Genomic DNA, 25,116 nt, shown 5'->3' on the forward strand with positions numbered 1-25,116 from the left:
CAAGAAATTATGCAATTCACTTTTATTTCTAGAAGATTTTGTTCTATACAATTTCATTTTTAAATAGGGCTAAAACTAATATGGTAAGTGAAGTGCTACCATTTCTCTCTCAGTAAAGTTTTATTATTATTGTATGCTACAATTATGGATACAATGAGTTGTCATGAACATAACACAAAATACATATTCTATATTGAAAACAAATATAATCAGATCAAACAAATAACCTGGCCTGAGGTATCATTTAAAATAAATGTTTAAAATGTGATTAATTTAATACATTGATGTGTTTACCATTAAAATGTTTTCACATGCATTCTCAAATATACAGAGTATCCGGTAAATTTAATCAGAGTTTGGCACCTGACTAGTAACAATTATACTATTTTGATTTTACTTCTTACTAACTTTGCAAAGACTTTGTTTTCATAGAATTTTCACACAATAATTTCATCACATAAAAGTTATATGTAGTATCAGAAATACAGTTAAGTAGTAGATACTGTAAAATATGTAAAATTGAAACCAAAGTGTTATACGACAATCTAAATTAGGATAAAGATAAAAAAATATACGAGTTCTCGTCAATATAATATCAGGTATTAGTACCATTACACTCATAAACATTCATTATTTGTATAATAAACATTGTTATTTTATTAAGTCAATTTTACTTTTTTTTCTATAACAAAATAATAAAGGTTAATTATAATAATTTTGAATCAAGTTATTTACATTACAAACTTAGCAATATACAATATTTGTTATTATATTGGCAATTTAACCGTAAAATAGTCTAAATCTATCAAGGTTTTTGGGGTAGTTTTTGATGGGGGCTTAACTATGTCCGACAGATTACTCTCTCCAAATCAATCAACTCTGTGATTGCTCTGAGAAAGATAAATAGCGTCTCCAACTACTTCAGAAAGGTAAATTTGATCATGTCTCTCTTTTGCTTACACAACTTCACTGGTTGCCTGTTACAGCATATACAGTACAAGATTGCAACCTTTTCGTCTTTATGGCACTGCTCTGCATTATCTTATAAAACTTATTAAACCATGTGTCCCACTTCTCAAAGGTCTTCGTTCTGAAAAGAATCCTCTTATGTCAACATCACCTAGAACTATACTTTAATCTGTGTCTATGGTCTTCTTTGCCCAGGCACCAGAGATCTGGAACCAATTTCCTCGTTCCATCCGTTACACTCCATCCTCTTTCCATCCGTTACACTCCATCCTCTTTCCATCCGTTACACTCCATTCCCTTTTCAATTAAAATCTCTCCTAAAAACTCACCTATTTCAATAGTTATTCTTTTCATGTTGCGCTGTGAGACTCCAGTAAAGAGCGCTTTATAAATGTTCAATATTATTAATATGTTCAATTAATACAAATTGCAATCATGTTATTTACAATCATTTGTACAAGGCACATGCATCTAGAATCTGACATTGGTTGAGTTGCTCATGATAAATGAAGATTATTGTTATTAAAACTCTGAACAATATAGTTCAATAAAACCATTTGATAGCTGTTTAGCTACATAATTCAATTGTTGGTGTTTGTATCATCTTCATTATCATTACTCTTCTGGTCTTCTTCTTCAATTCCTTTAATTGCACGATAGCGTTTGACAACCATGTGCCAGTCTATCACTTCTTCTATCCGTTTTGGTCCAGAGTGCTGCACTGGAATATGTGCTAAAAAATACAATATTTGTGAAAATATCATTTTTATCATGTATTTTAAAATCAATGTGGTATTTCCCTTAAATAGTATTTCAGCCAACGCAATGATATTACCAATAACCGACATGAGTAATTGTATGCAATGACTTTAGCCTACCTCGATCTGGAACCACTCGATAAAAATACAATATTAGGGAAAATATCATTTTTATTGGCGGTATTTCCCTTAAATAGTATTTCAGCCAAGTCAATGATATTACCAATAACTGACATGAGTAATTTGATGTAAATGACTTTAGCCTACCTCGATCTGGAACCACTTGAGGACTGCGTCTAACTTTACGAAAAAATCCACCAATACCTCGATTATTTTGTCCTTGATGAGTGGTGTGATCAATTGAACGTGTATCTGACATGTTATCATCAAAATCATGCTCCTCATCTTGAAAGTGGGCCTGTGCTTGAGGTCCACAGATTTTACCTAAAATAAAAGTATTACATTATTAGTTGATATATACAATATGGTTACTACTGAATGACAACGTATAATTCATAAAAAATTTGTTGTGCCTGATAATTTTGAAATGTGAAATTAAGAATAAAGACCTTACCTTTATGTCTTATCATAAGCTTTCCATACGTTATCACTTTAGTAAACAGATTTAGAGGAGCAGGTGTGGCAAATGTTTTATTCATCTTACGAATCAATTTAGCTCTAGCAAATTTCCACTCAGTGTCTGATTGTGCCTGTATACGTTGATACGTGTCACTCATCATAGCAATAAGTAGATTAATCAGGACAATTAAAGTCACAATTAAGTATGTTCCAAAAACTATTTTTGTGAGAGTCAATGTAAAATCTGGATTTCTGGTGACTGGAGGTAGTGAATCTGGTTCAACTAATCCAAAAACAGCAAAGAATAATATTTCCAAAATATCTAGCAGATTACGGGCATCCGATACAGAACCATATTCACTTTTTTGGTCAGTATAAACTGGTTGATATACAGCTGCAAGGTGGAACATGAATCCAAAAAGAAAGATGCATAAGATTACCATGAATTTCACTAAATCCATCATCAAATCTCTTATGATAATACCCCATGGTCCAAATAAATGGTGTACAGAGAGAAATTCAAGAAGTTGAGCAAATGATAGCAATAAACACCATGCATACAGCTGATTACGAGCATAAAATATTTCTCGTTTTGTGTTATCGTCCTGAACAGGAATAATAGCAAGATGAACCGTTGAACCAATAGCAGCTATGATCAAAATGATGACACGTATCCAACCCAATCCTTGCCGATCTCCAGGATTCGTGATTTCCGACATCAATAGTCCTGAAAACCATGCTAAAAGTAACCACTCATACCAACGCGGTACACATGTTGGCTTTTCAATAAAATTCTCAATATTTTGTGTATAAACTGTTGTCAGAACAAGTAAAACAATCAAGAAAATATGCGAAACCAAGTATGACATGTACTTGATTATTGGTAGACGATTAAAACGTTGTTTTAGAGGCAAAGAAAACACAATCCAGACTGGAGGAAGAAAGATGAACGTAAAGAAGAGTAGAATAATTCTCCAACTTGCCCATTCAAGTCCACCCATCCAAATGACAGATAAATAACGTTGAACTGATGGATGTGAAATGACCTCTTTCTGCTCGCACTCTATCAAAACATCCAAGAATGGCATTCCACGATTATCAGTGGAATGAAGTAATTGACCAGGACTTTTAAGCGATGTCGTAACCGACAGCAAATCAACCGCAATCTCTTCACAAAAAGCAGCCGCTGCCAGGATGTCTTTTGTTCGTTCTTTTTCTTTTGCAGAAAGTTGCACAAATATTTGAGACAGTCGAACTGCTATTTCAATTGGAGATGGGGAACGAAGGACAAACTCTTGAATTGATGAATTTTGAGTATAGCGTCCACATACCATCAGATCAAAAACAAACTGAAAATAGTTCAATGCATACTATTTACACTATTTAAAATTAATCAATAATATTATAGAAATATAATGTATACATTTAATTGTAAAATGACTTAAAACATATCTATGTAGCTTAGGTGAACTCTACCTTTTTGTCATCCATTAGATTCTGTGAGTTGAAATCTTTTTTCATCAAGTAACTCAAAACATCGTAATGCTGAGCAGTTGCAGCATAGCAAATAGGTACTTTGCCATCCTAAAACAAAAGAAATCATATTATTACAAACAATTATTGGATTGGAAAAAAATAAATACAGTAAAAATATTTTATTTTGATGATGATTGATACTTCTTATTAACAAGTTTGCACAAAATAAGTCAACAAATTCTGTAGATGCAATTTACAGTTTCAATTATTTTGCAATATTTTACTGTCAACTTGATTGTCTTGATTAGAATATGAATTATTGCTTGAAATCACCTAAAAATGTTAACATGTAATTGAGGCAAGTGAACAAGCTGTACTTATTATATTTACCTTAGACTCAAACTTGGGAGATGCACCGCTTTCAACAAGTAACTTAACAACCTTTAAGAAACCAACTTTTGATGCATAGTGTAGAGCAGTCAAGCCATTCTAATATAAAAGTATAAAAAACTTTCAATGGATTTAAAATGTACAGTTTATCACAAATAACAAGTAACATTATTACATTAATAATATATACACGTTTCACTTTACTTGGTTGCCAACAAAAACAACATAAACAATCATCATTGACAAAAGGTTAGTTAAAAGAAACTAATCAAAGCTTAATACCTTATCACATGTATTGATATCTGACCCCTGACCCAACAGAAGTGCCACCATCTCATAATGTCCATTGGACGCTGCTATGTGCAAGCATGTACGACCTTTCTTATCTTTTATGTGAAGTTGGTTTGTAGACTTGCTTAGTAAGAGCCCTGCAACTGCAAGATGGCCACTTTGTGAAGCTAAATGCAGAGGAATAATTCCCTAGAAAAAAAACATACAACTTACTGATGTATCATGGAATAAAAAGGAAAAATAGTCAGAAACCCTACATAATGGATTACTTATACTACAGTATCTATCTATGAGAATAGCAAATTAGCTAGATACTTACTGTATTATATGTTGGAGTGTCAGGCTGAACATTAGGTGAATTCAATAAGAGACGAACGACACCCTCATGACCAGAAAACGATGCCAAATGTAATGGTGTTAATCCACTCTAAAAGAAGATTACAACAAACATCAATACAAGGATATTAATAACAGAAAAGTAATACAAATCACTCAAGTGTATCAAAAGTCTGGGGAAAATAGTAGCCATTCAGCCACAAAATAACACTGTAATTAAATAATTTTAAAAAGGTACTCACATCACTTAGAGGCATATCTTTGTTCAGAGCTCCAGAGGGAGCCTCACTTTTAATTGTTGCAGGAACCTTCTGTAATAATTCACGAACAAAGTCAACCTGTCCATACTGAGCTGAGATGTGTAATGCTCCTAAACCCGTCATCCTGCTAGGGCTCTTGAAGTCTATGCGATTCTTGAGAGCATCAAGAACTTTAACATGACCAGATTTAGCAGCTAGGTGAATTGCTGTCATGCCATCCTGGTTAGTAACAACAATAATATTATTAATATTATGAGAAAACAAATAATCAAAAACAATTACATCATTATAATTTGAGACAACCGAGGAACCAAGTATTTGCTTCCTCACTCTATTTCTTTAACACATGATTTCCAGGTACAGATGCCATAAACGACACATCAATGTGTCAATCCTAGTCAGTCATTGAAAATTGAAAGTTTCCTAATAGTAATAGTTATTATGCATACTATTCTGCTGGGATAAATACATGTTATAGGTTTATAGGTAGTAAATAACAAGAAACAAATGACTTTTGAAAATTTAAATAAAGAAAAGACAAATAGACTGACAGCATTTTCTTCATTGGGTAATGCTCCTGCATCCAACAACACAGACACAACTTCTGTGTGACCACCTTCTGCTGCAAGGTGTAAAGCTGTTGAATCATTTGTCTGTAAAAAGGATTTCATAATATAACATTACAAGAATACACATTTCACACTCAATGGCTGCAGTAGGCTAGACACCCATACTAATCTAAGGATTTCATAATATAACATTAGAAGAATACACATTTCACACTCAATGGCTGCAGTAGGCTAGACACCCATACTAATCTAAGGATTTCATAATATAACATTACAAGAATACACATTTCACACTCAATGGCTGCAGTAGGCTAGACACCCATACTAAGACAACAATTGCCTTAATTTTAATGAGCGATTAGACTGCATTTTAATGTACAATTATTTACAAGTTTTAAATTGAAGTTAGAAATATTTAAATTAACCTTATTTCTTGCACCACACACACCAGCTTTATTGAAACGTAAGAGTTCTTTGGTGACGGCAACACTTCCTTTAGCAGCGGCAATATGTGCACAGGTAGATCCATCCTGTATTCAAAACAAAATATCAAATATTATAATCAAAGCTAACAAACTACAGCTTGTTCAAAACCTATGTAGCAGGAATCTTAAATAATTACACAAACCATCAGACATGTGGTCCGCCTGGATTATTCCATTTTCCTTTTGAGGGATGTCCATATTGAAAACAACGGTAATTGTAGTATCTGGTAGGAATCTCAGAAAATAGACATTTGTGATTTACTTACTGCATTTGCCATGGTAACAAGGTCAGGTTTATGTTGCAAGAACAATTTGACAATGTCTGCATGATCATTCTCTGCAGCTAAATGTAAAGGTGTTTGCCCATGCTGAAAAAAGACAACACATAAGACCTGTTAATTCTATATTTATAGTAGTAAACCAATCAGTAAATTAAGTATCATGTATATTTGTATTTTTACATTCATATTCATTGCACTGTAGATACATTCAAAACACAAAATTTATTTTTCTGGAAGAGAGCATACCAATGCTCAAAGTTAAGTCTCTCTAGCCCCATAGTCATTGCACTGTAGACACATTCAAAGCAAACTTAGTCTCTCAAGTTCCATTGTAATTTTACAGTATATACTTTCAGAGAGAGTGAGTATACTACTGTTCATACTTATACATTTTACTATAGAAACATTCTGAGCAAACTTATGTAGACAACTCTCAAGAAAGTGAGTACTATACCACTGCCCATACTTAAGTCTCTCTAGTTCCATTGTAATTTTACTGTTGTACTGATACTGTACTTTACCTGCAGTCTTAAGTAGACAACACTCAAGATAATTAGAGTATACCGCTACAAGGGCTTATTAAAGGACACAAAATTCCCTTTAAGCATAAAACTAATATTGCATTGTTTCATGACAAGCAACCAAAAGAGGGGGAAAGCTGATGTTATAATGGCACCTTAAGAGGCTCAAAATGAGTGGGAACATTCAATAATGCAAAATTAATTGATTTCTAGAGCAACTTTCAATTTATGCTAATGAATTCACATTATTTTATATGCAACATTTATAATTAATTACGTAATTGTACTGTATAACTGTACCAAGCAAATATCCATGGAGTTTGTTTTAGCAACCATATAACAATTAAAAAAAATCATCATCACTAAACAAGATGGGACATAACAGCATTAAGATACATACTCAGCTTAAAACACTAGGGATAGAAAAATGTCTTCAAAGGAAAAAGTATAATATATCACATTAAATGTATGGAAAGATATGAATACAAGAATGAAGCAGCATTATTGAGCAGACTGCACATTATTATGATACAATACAATTGAAGAAAGATTTCAACTTACAGAATCTAAACATTTGATTGTCTGTGAAATGGTGATCAATTATAACATGAGTTATTATTCTAGGTGCTATATACGCAATGTAATGTAATGACACTTTTTTTTTTAATGCAAAATGAATAATATAAAATATTATCTTTATAAAGAAAAACACACTTAATGATATTAAATAGTTTTAGACACAGTATCCAATGTTGATTCAAGCTGAGTACAACATAACAGTTAGTTTGTATAATAAACAAACCTGTGACTCATTGTGTATTAATAATGTTCAAATTAACAATGCTTAATTGTAATTTGGCATAAATGTCTTTTTCTTATACATTTTATTTTCATGCATGAGAGGCAATGTGATTTAGAGGTAAATATGCAAATATTTTGAGCAAAAATAAAAAACAGGGTAGTGAAATAAAGAAAGTGAACTGATTATCTAAAAATAGCATCCCTTAAAATATGTCCTGGCCCATGATACACTGTTTAAAATTAGGTGCAGAAGCGTGTGTAGAGGTGAGAGCTGATCTGAAGACAACTCAAGGTAATTCGGATCATCAGCTATGAAAATACACAACAAAATTGAGCCAAAACTGAAGCACTAAAAGAAAGTGCAAACAAAAATCAGTAACTATATAATTCTATTTTGAAAAGATGTGAAATCAGGCAATGGTTAGGTGAGAAATATCAACAAACAAAGGAAGGAAAAGTGAATATAGCTATGGCTTACACCATAGAGATATTATGACTATAATATCTCTATGATATCTCTATGCTTACACTGATAGCTGCTTCCAATGTCCTTGATTGTTTCATTAGCTTTGGTGGTCAATAGGTAATTGCAAACTTTGTTAATCATTTGATAACAAACAAACACTTTTATGGTGTATAATATAATTATACCATACATACCATGGAGTTTACTTCTATGTACATATATAATATATCATATCAGACACTAAGTCCATGAATACTATAACTATTATTAAATTCTAGCAGTCTGTTTAAAAGTCAATATGCTGCAGAGTAATGTAGGTTTTTTTTAGTATGAAGTAGTGTTTGTTTTTGATTGATATAATATAGGTAGTTTTAGATAGTATTCGATTTTCATTTCTAAATTTTATTTTCATATTGTTATTTAACTGCACAATTTAGGAATTAGTTGATGTTGGTATTACTGTAACTTTGCTACACAATTTAGACTTTATCAATTTATTTTAACGATGAGAAATATCTTAACTGGAAAAAGAAATTATAAAACAAAATGTTAAAACAACATGTTGAAAACAAAATGTTAGACATAATCAATGGATAAATGTAATTCAAATGTCATTGTTAATATAAACATGCAATGTCCACTAACATAAAACATATACTTACATTATCTGTAGCATTTGAGTCTGCTTTTAGTTGGAGAAGAGTTTCACAAACTTCAAGTTGTCCAAACTGTGCAGCCATGTGAAGAGGTGTCTTTTTTGCCTGTATTATTAATAGTAAAATCATTATCATAGATTAAGACAAAGATATTCTTATTTTCTTTGACAATTAAAGACCCCTTCCCTGCAATTTTGGACGTTTTTTGGAAAATAATACATATATATCACTTTAAAAACATTAAACCATGTCATTCCTTGTCTTAAATGTACGTTTTATGGTAAATTATGATAAAAAGTGAGAAACAATGCACTACCTAAGTAGCTCGCGGTGATCGACCTCTCGTGGACGGTCTTAGGCCTAGCCTAGCTAGGCTTAGTTTTGTAGGCCTAGCTGGTAAACATCGGTAACGTACGAACATCGTACGCTAGCTATATACCTAGCCTGACGTTGTATAGTTGCTGCATTAATTGTCTTTCTATTTTTGCCAGACTCCGTTGGTACAAATTGGGGAAAACCCGGTATTTTCGCTGAAAAGTTAGGAGTCTTCCATTTGTTTTGGCCTCACGATCGATCGAAAAGTGGGCGAATTACAGGTGAAAAACAAAAATATCAATCCGCGCGCAATGCATTTTGGGATTTATAGCGGGCCGCTATAATTATTAGAATCGACTTATTTTTCACATTTTTAACCGTTTAAAGACGAAAAAAGTTATCGCAATAGGACCATATAGTATTATTTTTACATTAAATATAGTTTGTGATCTTAAATTAGATCTAAAAAACGTAGGGAAGGGGGCTTTAAGATAATATTGAAATAAGGGAATCAAGAGTGAAATGCTCTTACCAATGAAAGAGCATCAATAGAAGTATGATGATCATGAATAAGTAGGAATCAAGAATGAAATGCTCTTACCAATGAAAGAGCATCAATAGAAGCATGATGATCATGAATAAGTAGTTTAACAAGTGAAATGCTCTTACCAATGAAAGAGCATCAATAGTAGCATGATGATCATGAATAAGTAGTTTAACAAGAGTGAAATGCTCTTACCAATGAAAGAGCATCAATAGAAGCATGATGATCATGAATAAGTAGTTTAACAAGAGTGAAATGCTCTTACCAATGAAAGAGCATCAATAGAAGCATGATGATCATGAATAAGTAGTTTAACAAGAGTGAAATGCTCTTACCAATGAAAGAGCATCAATAGAAGTATGATGATCATGAAAAGTAGTTTAACAAGTGAAATGCTCTTACCAATGAAAGAGCGTCAATAGAAGCATGATGATCATGAATAAGTAGTTTAACAAGATCGTTGTGACCACTTCTAGCTGCTAAGTGGAGAGGTGTTAAACCAATCTTGGATTTTGCATTAACAAATGCCTTATGACACAACAACACATCTGCTACATCTTTGTGACCATTTTCTGCAGCAAGATGTAGAGCTGCTTTACCATGCTACAAGTGTAATAACAATACATTTAATCCATTGTGTATTTAGAAGACTAAATTAGAAGTGGTAGTAATCAGTAGCAAATAATAATATGTTGCAGATTAATTCTAGAGTAACATAAGAATGATCTTAAATTTTACTAAGGATCACTTACCTCGTCAAAGACATCTACTCGTGCGTTATATGAAAGCAATATTTTCACTATTTCCACGTGACCCTGTTCACTTGTAACTAACAAAGGACTCCAGCCATTCTAAAACAAAATAAACATTCTTTTAACTTTTACTCAATTATTAAATTATTACACATTGTGCACAATAAGTCATAACTTACATTTGTGTCATTGTACAATGCACTTACCTTACTCTGCTTATTAAGTGCCAATTGTGAGTCTTGTCCAAGATATTTTACCATTTCCATAAGTATGTTCTTATTTCCTGATCTAGCACAGTAGTGCAAAGGGGTCTCTTGTGTCTATGTAAAACATAAAACAATAAATTCACTGAAATAATAGTGAATTGTTAATAATACTCATTTCTTTTGTTGATGTAAAGGTGTAATTCATTATATTTGATATACTGTACCAATTTAGTAGAAACATAAGGGTCAGCTTCAAACTCCAATAATTTCTTGACAATATCAACATCTTCTCCGCTGTAGTGGGTCATTTCCTTGGTGATCTCTGATGAATAGTGTAAAGGTGTTTCACCTTCCTAATATCAAAATAACATTTTTAGTAAAATAACATGAATACATTCAAAATGTATGCAATGATAGTATTTTAATATATAATTTTTATTCTATATTCTTATTATTTTAATGACAATAATAACACATATAAATTCAATTTTAAATTGTTTGTATGTGAAAAAACATCCACTTTAATAGTTGTTGTGTATTTATAGCAAAACCTGCAATCTTTAAAAAATCATTCTCAAACATACTGAATATAAATAAAATAAGTTATACCAAATTAACATTTAATTTACTTTTAAGAAAAGTGTTAAGTCATTATTTGTAACTTACATTACTTTGTGTATTAACAACCATAACTGCATCAGCATGGTTATTTTCCACTCGCAGGAAAGTCAACAATTCCTTGATTATAACATAGTGGCAATGACGTACTGCTATATGTAGAGGATTCTCACCATTCTACAATTAAAAACATTAACATTACTCTACTCCCAAAGACTTTGTTTTATGTAGTACTATGTTTGTTTTTTTCCCACAAAATTATACTATACTACTGGGACAGTGAGAATACTATGATAAGATTATATAATTATTATTACTATTGGTTTTTTTATATATAAATATAATAATAATAATAACAGTACATGGAGGAGTATAGAGAGTAAAAATATAAATTGACAATGGATGACCATACACAATAAAACAACTCTGGAGGCAAACAAGATCAAATAGTAAATTACTTTTCATTCAAAAAAATATATTTACAAATTAGTATTGGTGAGTGATAAACCTAAAATCACATTTAATAAAATATTATAAAGGCAAAATATCAAAACAATGGGATTACGCAATAATTTAAAAAACAGTGTCCAAGCATTGTTAGTTGAGGGTAAGTAGGCTACTTTGTATGGATTAGGGTTAGGGTTAGGGTAAGTAGGCTACTTTGTATGGATTCAGAATGGCTGATTGTGACAAACAGATCAATACGAAAAAAAAAGCTATTTTTACAATATAAATAAATATTATTAACACTTAAGATATGTGTCAAATAAAAATGTAGATTAGGTTAACTTGAATGGAGGAAGATCAATATACTAAGTAAACCACATTTACTCGTCAATTAATTATGCCCTTGTACTGAAAATCAATATATTCATACTGAAGCACCATCAAATTATAGTCTATAGACATTTCATTGCATTGAAATGAGGCATTTAAATATCAGATTGATAACTATTAATGGAAATGTTCATTGGGTTCAAGTTGTTAGTAATAGACAAATATGTTTATTATATATGTATTATTGTTATTATATTAACATATAGACATGAATGCTGCTTAAATTGTCATTTTTAATATTGATTCTTTTGTAGTTCAGTGAACATTTTATTGTTTATAGACTTGGTGATATTATTAACACTTTCTTGAACCTGTGTCCTCGCATTTAACAGCCACTCAGGGACAGTAAATCATCACCACATCATACAGCTTATAAGGAGTACAAGTAAATACAAATCAGACTAGGATATTAACACAAAGCTGCATATAAAAGTCATCACACATGGTTTTAAGTCTGTACTTTACCTTATTCACAAGATCTAATGGTCCTAATGCCTACGTAAGGGTAGGTAGAAGTAAATTAAAGTATTTAATAATAAATACACAATAAGAATAAATAAGAAGCAAATAAATTGTATCCATTTATTTAATTTGAAAGTTTTAATATTATTAGCATAGCCCCTAGATAAAGTAGAGAAATATAATGTTGTTACTTTTCTGGAAATATAAAATATTAATTTAATACTATCAAAATAAATGCGTTACACTTACATTAGACTGATGAACAGGGTCTGCACCTTCTTCTAGTAAAGCTTGGATCATTTTTAAATGACCGTACCTAGCTGCAATGTGCATTGCAGTTTCACCGTTCTACAAGATACATCTCAAATATAAGTGAAGAAAATGACAACAATATTTAACGAATGTCTTTCTTGTTCTGTTCAAATATTATTATTATTAGTTTGAAAACTTACCGCCATGATAGCATTAACATCAGCACCACTCTTTAGCAACATTTCTGCCACCTTTTCTCCTTCTTTAATTCTAGCTGCAATATGTAATGGTGTTTCCATTGAAGTTCCTCCTTTTAATTGTACCTGGGCACCATATCCTAGCAATGTTTGTACAACCAATGGTTTGCAGTGTTGCACTGCAACATGTAGGCCTGTGTAATTGTCCTGTTGTTTTAATACAACAATTATTAAATTGTAAAAAACATTTCATATACAATTAATTATTATTGTAGACAAATCTATCAAAACTAAATTGAAACTATAGTCTCAAAAAGTAAACGAAGAAACAAATAAAATAAGAAAAAAATAGTAGTAGTTCAATGACCTTGGTCCTTGCATCTACCATGGCACCTTTCTGTAGAAGAGATTTGACGACAGCAGTATGGCCTCTTTTAGCTGCTGCATGAAGACAAACAGCACCAGACTGAACAAATAAAACATTACGAATGAGTAATAAGTAGTTTTAATGGTATTCCAACAGATATTAGAAGGTAACAGTATATTTAGCGGCATTCCAACAAACACAGTTAGAATTAGTTGCATGTTGCAATAAACAGTTAGTATAGTGGCATGTTCCAATAAATATGATATTAGAAAATAACAAACAGTATTTTCCAATAAACATGATGTAATACAAAAGTTTTATTGGTTCACATTAAATTGGATATCAAAATAAGGTTTTCTGTGGCATTCCAGTAAGATTAATGAGGGAGAGTTTAAATGTTAAGAAGGGATCATCTCAGATTAGTAAAATGGCAAATGGGTTGAAATCAAGAGTTTCCAAACAAACGATTCCAAATAATGACTCCAAGAGTTTTATATTTTAAATCAATCCCAGTTAATTAATTGAAAAAATAATACCAATTGTTGCTTTTTTTGGTAATGTCACATAAACATTTAATTGAAGAATGTTGATATTCAAGTATCTTGAAATAGAGAACATACATTAAATGCATTTGTTTATTATCAAATTACTTGAGAACTAGAAGTGTTAAATTACCTTATTAGGCATGTGGAGAGGCACACCCTTTTTAAGAAACATAAGTGCAGTTTCTGGGTGTCCACATTGTGACGCTATGTGCATTAATGTACTGCCATCTTTGGTTCTAGCAGCTACTGAAGCTTTGAACTTATCTATAAGAATTTCAACTACTATTGTGTGACCCAACTCAGCTGCAATGTGTAAAGGTGATCTGTCAAGCTGAAGAAAAATCAACAAACTGAATGAATTATTGTAGTTCTTTTGAATTAATATAACAATTCAAAAACCAATCCTATCCCAGTCTTACTAAAAATGCTTACATTTGTAATGTGTGATATATTATTATTATTCTAGCAAAACACTGTTTTAGAAAACAATACCTTGTCATAGATATTTGGATTTGCTTTCATCTGGTAGAAATATTTCACGATTTGTTCATCACCAAACGAGGCAGCAAGATGTAAAGGTGTGTGTCCATCATCCTGTAACATACATTTACAAGATGATAATAACACTAATCATCTTTTACACTATTTTCACAAAACATGAATATTAAATTTTGCATATAACTTAAACAGCTTAAAACAACAAAAAGGCAAATAAAACATACATTGAGTACATCAATATGAGATCCATTTTCTATAAATAGCTTGATCAAATCCATATCTTTTTTACGGCATGCTAAATGTAATAAAGTATCGCCACTCTCTCCCTTTCTGGCTTTCAATTGTTCATCTTTAACATGCAGCAAAAGTTCTTTACATATTCCACTGTTGCCAGCTTCTATTGCAAGAAATATAGGCAGCAGGCCATCCTAGAAGTCAATTACAAACATTAGATTGTTTGAACTATGAGAATTATTATTGGTATTATATATTTTCAGAGGTAGGGTTTTTTTATTCTTAAAAGTACTATATTTTAATAGTTTTAACAACACCATTTCTTTAAAACAAAAGAATCACTACATACATTTTCAACTTCAAGAATTTGCATATAATACAATAAAATTGTTTCTGTACATACACTTGCAATAATCAAATTTTACCATTTTTATTTTTATTTTAACAGAGGTGGCTAAAAAAATCAAGGGTGGGCGGTGACACTTTTTATAGTTATGATACAATTAATTACAATTAATACATTCAATTTATCTACAGCCCACTCAAATGAAGCTCTAACAACAGAATAACATAACAATACTACCTTGTCTTTTGCAAGTCTAGCTTCTTTACCAGACACTCTGAGTAGCAATTGAATGACCCCAACGCCTCCAGTTGACCTCAAAGCAGCAATATGCAATGGTAACTGCTTTTTAGGCTAAACATTAGAACAAGGAATTACACATTGTTTAAATCGTAAAAGTACTTTCTGTTTTTCTATTTAGTACAGTAGTATCATATTATTGTGTGGGACTCTACAGTACTTTCTGCTATTTGTTATTGAATGTGCTTACCCCTCCTGGTGAAGTGGCATCAGCTTTCTTCTGTAAAAGTAATTTGATGACATCTTCTTTTGCACTCGTTGCTGCAAAGTGTATGGCTGCCTTACCATCCTGAAAATGTGTATTAAAACATTAAAATACTATTGTGACTCGACTTCAATCGGTCAATTGCGCTAATAAAACTACTATATTTATACATAACATCTACAAATTTAAATAAAATGTACTTTGTTTTAGTTTGTAATTATTCTTACTAAAAAGGATAAAACACATGTCTGTCATTGTGAACATTTGTTATCAATTATACCCCATAGGAGAACATACACTGAATTGTGTGTTCACTACCCCCTCTAAGAATGCTAGGGATCATCTTAACAAACAACGACTTATCTGTACTTTTACTACATTTTGTAACATTTTTAAGTAATTTAACAAAGATACAAATTTGTAACATTATACAAGTTTAATTAATGATTTGTGAGTTTTTTTCTCAAAATTATTTTTTTCAAAAGTATCTATATTGTTATATTTATGTGTAATCTGCCAAACTACTTCTTAACATAAAGTAGCTCAGCGAATAATAGGTTTGTATGGAAATACAATGTCCATTGCGATACCAATATGAGCATACATGACTGTTTCCTAGGATAAAAGCTTGGTTACCAATATGAGCATACATGCTGTTTCCTAGGATAAAAGCTTGGTTACCAATATGAGCATACATGCTGTTTCCTAGGATAAAAGCTTGGTTACCAATATGAGCATACATGCTGTTTCCTAGGATAAAAGCTTGGTTACCAAATATATAAGCTTCAGTAGGTTTACTTCTGGACATTTTAATTAAAACAGATATTTAAGGAGTGTTTCATTAAAATAAGAAGGATAGTTAACAGATTATATTGAATCTATTTATTATCAATAATAATGACGCAAGTATTCCAAAACAATTTACAAAAACTAAAATACAATGTACAAAGTACAATTTGTAAGAAAACAAAATTAGATCATATACCAGATATAGACAATTTATAAAAATTTAATTTGAGCTTTACAGAAAATTAATTTAGGCAGTAAATATTGCCAGTGTGTTGGAACAGAGTAATATAAATGCATTCAACATCACATTACTACTGCTCAACCAAGCTATGTTGCTATGGCTACAGTAAACACTATCAATGCTTGATTTGTAGGAATACAGGCAACAGTCTACTGGCAAGATTTAATATACCATTAATACAATACCATTTGTTACAAACAACAATTTCTACAATCAATGCAATTAAAACATATCCTCATGGATTTTTTCATAATAAACCAATTATTGTATTAATTGCTCATATTGTACTTTTTCCAATGTCCATTGATCTAATGTCAAATATCTTCACCTATTTTATCTTTTTTATTGTCATTTAATCCTTTCACTACGCAGTATTATTGCATCCTATATGCAAAACAAAACAAAATGATAATTTGCATAATTTTTGGTTTGAATTATTTCTATCTTTTTATAAATAAAACACAAATTAACTTAAAATTAATATACAAAAGACGATACTACAAAGCACTAGAGGGTGTAGGCCTACAAAGATCAGAATTTTTCATTTTTGTTAATTTTATTTTGTAGTACTGTGTATATGCATTTCAACAACATTAGTAGTACCGGGTAGACGCAGTAAATAAGTTCAATTCTTAATTAAAGATTTCAATTTGTATATAATAATAGAATTTGGCTACTCATTGACTTAATCAACCAGTTAATATTTAACATATGAATTCTAAGTAAAACCATCTACAAACAATATGCACACTACGTCATTGTTTATAAATGCATACTGAAGCCATAATTTCAACCAAATTACCTGGATACCAACTTTACACAGCCATATGTAAATATCCATCCATAACAACACATTTATATTATGATGATTGGAAAATGCAAATTAGGTTCAAATTCCACAACTATTAGTATTAGTTTGCCATTTTTTTTAAACAAAGTGCTTAAAAGGGTTTTATTGACTAAATGTTCATTCTTGTACATCTATTTGATCCTTTCTACCATTTTTATTCATGTTTTCCTGTTAAAAATGCATGAATTATGAAAGTTATCAAAATAATAATAATGCAATTAATTTATGATCATAATTAATTATAATTAATAATTACGTTTTTTAATAATTCATTTTATATGTTATATCAACATTGGAAATATCAATAAAATATGTTATTAAATGGTTGTTCAAACACTTTTGATATTACAAATTTAATAAATACCACAAAATGCATATAGTAAATCAGTCAGCGATGCACAGAATTATTATTCTACAGAAAATTAATTAAATTTCAGTGGTCAAATGTACAGATATAATTCTAAAAAAATTAATTTTTGTTTTTAGAAGATTTTTTATTGAAGATAATTACAATTATTGAGTCAATCAGTAAGCCTACGCAAACAGTGCACTTTTTGTTTCTTTTTGATAGCACTCTTACCAAAGCAATTATTGAGTCAATCAGTAAGCCTACACTACAGTGTGTTTGCACTTTTTGTTCAGTATCTTTTTGATAGTGTCACTCTTACCAAAGCAATTGTTTCCATTGTATGCACATAATTTGTTTTTCTCAATAAAACGAGTAAGCATACAAAAATGTTATTAGAATTTAAATATACTTGTTATTTCATTTGAATATGATATAATCTAAACTTCTAATTTCCACAAAAGGAAGAAGATGCGATATTGATGAGAAATGAAAGATCTTTAACAATTGTAATTGTTACACAACCAACAGTCAAATGAAAGATCTTAATGACTAAAACACTCCTCATTGTAATTGTTGCATCAGTCATAATAGAAAAGTGATCAGAGCGTAAATAATTTGAAATATGATAACTGTTTTAATCTCTTTCATTAGTAATTGTAGATGAAAAATATTAAAACATCTAATTTATTTTTTATTAAAATACAATAGTTTGGATTTATCTAGTAATTTAAGTATTTAAATTCATTTTTAATGAATTGAGATCTAAAGCTGATTGATTTTTCATTTCATTTCATTTCATTTATTTCACTATCATCATCGCAGCCTTAGCTGAATTACAAAGATATTTACATTTTCTCAATATTAAAATTTGTATAAAAGTATAAAACCAATGATAATTATATATAAAAAAGGAGGCAATTTACACAAGAAATACAATACAGGAACATTCAACAAGTTTAGCATTAAAATATTAAAATTTATAAATATAAATTGATAAACTGTTATTGACAAAAAAACCATTTGCATAATGTAATATATATTTAAATAAACAAAAAAACATAAATACAATATTTTTGAAATAAATAATCATCATCGCCTCTCATCTTGCTAAATGACGTTTTCCTCTATACGTGTCTTGTCTTATGAAATGGGAAGTACATGTACATATATGCCGCTTGGTATTTGGATTTGTTATAAAGAATTACAACATACTTTTGTTTATGGTATTCTGCAGCCAAACTCATTCCTGTATAAAAACTTATGATGCTTTCCACTATTTTGTTGCCATTTCCTCTGTCACTTGGTTTTGTGGGTCAGGTAAAATATTGGTTTAAAAATTGATTGGTTCTAAAATAAATTAGCTCTAAAGTAAAGATTTAGGTTTTACCTTTGCTTTGTCATTGACTGGAGCTCCTAATTCCAGAAGTTTTTCTACTGCAAAAAACTTGTTATCCTTTGCTGCTAACATTAACGGTGTAACTTCAGTATCCTAGGAATTCCCAAAAACAGATATTGTGAATATCATAAAACATAAAAGCCCACCATTAAGGTACCTTTCAAATTCATCATTATTGCTTTGGCAAATTATGGATGTGTAAAATAATTAAATAGTACTATTTTGTTTTTAAAACATCAATAGTCCATTCTTTCTTGGTAGGGATTTTATTGCTATGAACGCTATTGAATTTAAAGAATAGAATATGTAAATACTATTTGTATTCAGAAAAATCAATTTTTAATAGCTATTATTTCTGAAGAGACACACGAACAAAAATGACGTAGTACGTACCTCATCTGGTTTAGAGAGATCAGCATCACCTTTTTCCATGGATCTAAGCATTTGATCTACACTATTCCATTCACCACGGAAACAAAGTGACAGTAATCTGTTCATTACAGGAGCGCCTGGTACACTACCGCTTGATGCTAAAGATGCAGTATCTGAAAGGTTTGCACTGGCTGACATCTTCCTCAAGTCCTATAATACCAACATTAAGTTAATTTACAAGGGGACTTGCATATCTTTGGGACTTTCAAGATTTATAATTACATTCTTATTAAATTCTAACAATAATTTGAACTTGATTAATTTTGGTCTTAATTAAAATGTATTGTACAGTTTAAGTCTACTAACAAATCAGGTGAATTGAATGCATGCTTTGTATGCAGATCACAAATGGTGCATTCACACATTTTTAATACGAAAAAGACAGAATCCAGAAACAGCTAAACATGTCCAATGTTTATTTAGATTCATTAAGTAAGCAGACACTAACATGTTGTCTTTTATAAATGTATGAATTTGAATGAGTAATAATCTATTTTTGATTGTGACCCAATTTCTTGGTTGAAATTCAATGTTCCTGGTCGTACTTGCTCAAGTTATCTAATTCATGTACTTTTTGGGCGAGCAGTAGAAAGACGTTATTAAAAGAGGTTTATTTCAGCTTTGATTTGAATTTTATAATGATATTGTTATAATATTTTTAGTAGTTTATCCGTTGTAAAAACCAAAATTTCGAAAAGTTCTTCTAATGCTTATTGTATTAATAATAATAATAATAATAAATAACATTTATAAAGCGCAAGAGACAAAGGTTTCAAAGCGCTGTGTTTCCAAGATCTGTGCAAGTAGTAGCGTGTGATTATGCTTCTCTGAAGAGATGAGTTTTGAGTTTAGTTTTAAATGTGAAAACAGATTTTGATGAGCGTATTTCGAGGGGTAGAGTGTTCCAGAGTTTTGGGGCTTTGTTTGTATTTCTTTGTATTCTTTGTTTTGTCTCTGTTGGTCATGAATTTAATAAAATAAAATAACAAAATTATAAAAAAAGATTAATATAATTTAAGTACTGCACAGCTAAAGTCATGAATTTCAGAAAATGTACATTTTTTAATGAAAACGGCTCAACATAAAACACAAACATGAAATTCTGCTATAAAACCTTCTTTTTTCAGTTGATACTGATAGGTAGTGACTCTCCAGAAATTAACTAAAGTGCACAAAAATTAAATGAACCACTTATTCGAATCCACTTATAATCATAATTAAAGATATATTGTCCCCTTAAAAAATAATTTCTTTTTGTGGAATATGCCATTTTAATGTCACATAATAGTTATTTACTTTGACCAACAACTGGATCGGAAAAAAAAATTTCCCTGAAAAAAATTTATCTTAAATTAAAGCAAAATATACTTACAATTGTCTGTCAGACAATGGTTTTTGGTTAAAATTAACCATTTCTTTTGTCTTTTTATAAGTGAAATAATTATTTTTGTTGATTTTTATTTAATAAAACTGCAAAATGGCCTATTCAAAATCTGATTTTATTAATCTTTATTTTTCATTTTTTTAGGGGACAATACATCTTTTAATATATGAGTTGGCTTAATTAATATCAACCGAAAAAAGATAAATAAAATTGTCTGAAAATGAAAAATATCTTACACAAAATTACTTTATTAACTTAAATCCCATTACTATAAAAAATACTTTGTATTATATGGAATATTAAAACTAGCATAACATCTATGAAAAGGTCAAATTCAACACTTATCAACATGGCAGGCAACTGGAACATAAAGCATTTGTCAATTAAACGAAAAGAAGAGGAATACAAATTAAGTACTTACTTGATTACTAATGGTATAAGTAAAATCAGGGGTTAAAATAACAAATATCTAGATGTATGTCCTTTGAGACTACGTCATAACGACGATAAACAAGTAATTTCCTACAACAACTCTGCTGAAGAATTCATCGCAAAAATGACAGAATCTTCGAAATCGGAAGTGGGTAGCTACCACTAAACAATGAGGTTGAGAGGTATCAAATTAACGTCTGTGGAACACTGGTGGGATGTAAATCGGTGATGGAAAAAACAGAGCAAAGCAAAATCCGTAAAGATGTTTAAACTTCGATTAAATCAAATAGAATAATCGATGGAATACAATTGTCGTAGAATCACACAACCACTTTAATAACAGATAACACCTTAAATGAAGTTGATTTGGTAACTTTACTCTGCTTATTTATTAGTCACGGTTCGATTGTTCCTTTGAATACCAAGATTGACTCTGTAAAAGGTGGTGGTGACTTATAGAGGGCGGCCTTGCGAAAGGGGTATGGTCAGATTCTACCACCACCTGTCAGAAGAGTTGAGTCTATATTGGATTTCCTTTTATTTGTCCGGAAAACAAAATATTATATTATACTCCTCTTCTCATTAATATAATTAATTTATAAGTTATGTGGACTCTTCTTCATTAACACACTACTGATTTAAGTGCAAATAAAATAATTATTTTTTGTTTTCGTCATTTTTCAACCGTATAAAATATTGATATTTGAATTGTTATGGTTTTTTTTATTGGTCTTTTTTTTAAATACTGCGATTGCGATGTTTCAGAATAAACGAAATAAATCAAAAGTGAGGTAAGGTGCAGTTGTGAATTACAATTTGATGAGACAGAAATATATTATTTAGAAAATAAAATGTAGGTTTGATGAAAAACGACGAATGACCGGAACTTAGCCTAGGCTACAACTGAATAAATTTAGACAGAAAAACAATTTTATTTTGAAACTCAATAGGGAGGCCTATATAATACTTAGTAATACTCAAAATGAATTGTTTAAGAACGACGCTTCGTCATCCATGATTACATTACTATTAACCGCTTTGATATTGCCGTTCCTTATTATAATAATGACGCAAAAGACGGTAACTTTGTAAATACTAACCGACGTCTACTTTGATATTAATTATTTGCACCGTTCCTTATTATAATAATGACGCAAAAGACGGTAACTTTGTAAATACTAACCGACGTCTACTTTGATATTAATTATTTGCACCGTTCCTTATTATAATAATGACGATAAAATCCTGCATCCATTCAATCTCATTTAGTGATTCTATTATTCATATATTCAATACTTTTCAGTTAATGATAAATAATTGAACTGATTATCTAGCATAATACCTATTGTTATCACGATCAAAGATGTAATTATATTTCATAGTTGAAGCTATAATTAAATGATACAAAATGTATAGTAATCCCAGCGAAGCATGTGCAACAATACCCCAATCGCTTTAGAAAAAACGTATTCAAATCTACTACTTCACTCGGATTGTAACGTATATATATTTTTTTATTTATTTTTTTTTTTATTCGGTATATAAAAAACAACACAATCCAAGCGGGCAAACCTGTGATTTACAAATCTACAAATTTACAACACAACAAAAACAAACGGGAGCAATTAATTAGGAAATAAAAGATATATAGGGCCTATATAAATAAAGTAACGGGTGATTATTAAAATTAAAATAATTTATAAAAATATACTAAATTATATTTGACGATAAAACAAACAAGTATATCATTGGTACGGTGTATGGCAACATTATCTCATCACCTACTTCTTGCATGTTTTTGTCCAGGATTTGTGTAATTAACACACATAATGGCAATCATTAATTAACACACATAATGGCAATCATTATTATAATAATTAAGATAATTAGTATTTATTAAATGTTCGATGTTGGTTCAATAATGTTGAACAAAACATCTGTCTATTTAACATGATTTTGTGTATACAAATTAAGGATCGATTAATAGTGATGATGAAATGTAAGGTAGGATACGTTTTTACTATTACTACTAGGAACGATTAAAACTGATATGATCGATCGATTGATAGTGATGATGAAACCGAAGGGGAAAAGTACTAGCATACGTTTTTACTATTACTACTAGGAAAGATTAAAACTGATATGATCGATCGATTGATAGTGATGATGAAACGTAAGGGGAAAAGTACTAGCATACGTTTTTACCATTACTACAAGGAACGATTAAAACTGATATGATCGATCGATTGATAGTGATGATGGTGATGAAAAGGAAGTGAAGTGGACATTTTAATTTTTTTTCATTCCTAAAACCTTTTTGATTCTCAACAAAGAATTGTCGTTTACATTGGTAGTAAAGAGTGAAATGGCAAAGGCACTAAATTTCGTTTCCGAAGAAGAATCAGTATTGAATTATTCCTTTCAGGAAAAAGGCGAGTGTTTCAAATAAATCAATTATATAATAATGAACACACTCTGAAAAAAATAGTATTCCTTAAGTTTGGTTAACATTCTCTGAAATGCTTTAATCGCTTGAAGTTCATTCTGTGATAATTGGAAAACTATGACTTTTAAGGGTGGTTCTTATGGACACTCCTTACCATTCACTCTAAACACGTGGAATGCATAAAGAGAGTATCTGATGATAATAATAAGTGAAAACCAAATTAAACGATAAGATGAGAGAGAATGTTTGTTGATTGCTTTATATATTTGTTAAAGTTGAGAATAATGCAGCATAGGAACATGTTCCTAACTTATTTCTGCCCATAATTATAAGGAATAATAATAATAGTCAACTGCTGAGACACGCTTTTACTCTACTTAATATTTGTAATGACATGATTAGAACAAAATTAGCTCAATAACTATCATGTCTCATAATAATTACAACAATGGATAGAATCATCTTATTTATTATTAAGTAAATTGTTCAACATAGCTATATAGGTTAGTTTTAGTTTAGTATATTACCATGGCAACACATTAATGGCAATTTATTATTACTTATTAGTTGTACTTCCACAAAGCATGACGTAAACCTGAGGTTATCGCAACTCGTTCGTAAAAAAACGTTTTGATCAATTTTGTCAGACGACATTGACGACTTTTACTAAATTTTGGCAATAAGGTAAATGTCGAAATATCCAACAAGAATTGGAGGAGACAATTTTGAACCAGTTCAGTATACAAATCGAGGTCCATTTAAAGCTAGTTAAATGACGAAATTCTAAACAATTGTTGTCGATTTCTTCTCATCTTCACCATTATTGAAGCAAAAAATAATTGTAAACAAATTATACTGTTTACTCGGGAATTCCAGAAGTATTGCAGACAATTGCCTACGCAATGATATTAAGATTAGCTTAACTACTATCGTATCTGCAGAAAGAATGTTTTTACTACACAGGATAATAATATTGAAATAAAAAAATAAATTTAAAAATGTGTGCTTGCTTACAATAGATAGGCATGTTGTCATAAAACACTCACTGAAAGTTAATAAATGATTATACACTTTAAAATTAAATAAGCTCCAACCATACCTTTGCAGATGCATTAAGTCTTTTGTCTTTCCAATCTTCAATTTCTTTTCTTTTTTTGTCCCATTTTTGTATATCACCTTTGTTTTCTACGGCTTCATTAATAAGTGATGTTAGTGGTGATGCCGTAGGTTGTTCTTGTGGTACACTTTCTAAGGCTTTTCGCACCGCTTGTGCCCATAATTGAC

General features: G+C 30.4%; 1 protein-coding gene across 2 annotated transcripts; it reads right to left on the bottom strand.

The window, feature by feature from the left end:
• Positions 1–74: 74 nt before the first annotated feature.
• On the bottom strand, positions 75–25,116 carry LOC144853855 (uncharacterized). 2 transcript variants are annotated; one of them, XM_078711705.1, is made up of 29 exons: positions 24,932–25,116; positions 19,532–19,720; positions 19,130–19,231; positions 15,499–15,597; positions 15,249–15,362; positions 14,656–14,859; positions 14,426–14,527; positions 14,064–14,264; positions 13,389–13,487; positions 13,025–13,228; positions 12,822–12,920; positions 11,322–11,450; positions 10,880–11,008; positions 10,656–10,769; positions 10,450–10,548; positions 10,100–10,300; positions 8,845–8,943; positions 8,245–8,283; positions 6,380–6,481; positions 6,054–6,158; positions 5,611–5,712; positions 5,042–5,278; positions 4,783–4,890; positions 4,455–4,652; positions 4,173–4,271; positions 3,783–3,890; positions 2,302–3,655; positions 1,995–2,171; positions 75–1,702 (listed from the first exon to the last, which is right to left on the bottom strand). In XM_078711705.1, the coding sequence occupies exons 2-29, from the start codon at positions 19,706–19,708 to the stop codon at positions 1,551–1,553; spliced, it is 4,953 nt and encodes a 1,650-aa protein (XP_078567831.1). In that variant the 5' UTR covers positions 19,709–19,720; positions 24,932–25,116; the 3' UTR covers positions 75–1,550. The 2 variants fall into 2 exon arrangements, with proteins under 2 accessions (XP_078567831.1, XP_078567832.1); XM_078711706.1 differs by lacking the exon at positions 8,245–8,283.

The sequence above is a fragment of the Antedon bifida genome, chromosome 10 (genome assembly GCF_963402885.1).
Source record: "Antedon bifida chromosome 10, ecAntBifi1.1, whole genome shotgun sequence".
NCBI lineage: Eukaryota > Metazoa > Echinodermata > Crinoidea > Comatulida > Antedonidae > Antedon > Antedon bifida.

Coding starts and splice junctions, on each gene's coding strand:
- LOC144853855 (XM_078711705.1), bottom strand. CDS start 19,708: ATGTCAGCCAGTGCAAACCTTTCAGATACTGCATCTTTAGCATCAAGC. Junction 13,488..14,063: donor CTCTCCACATGCCTAATAAG/GTAATTTAACAC, acceptor TTATTTGTTCAG/TCTGGTGCTGTTTGTCTTCA. Junction 6,482..8,244: donor CATTGGAAGCAGCTATCAGT/GTAAGCATAGAG, acceptor GTCTTTTTTCAG/CATGGGCAAACACCTTTACA.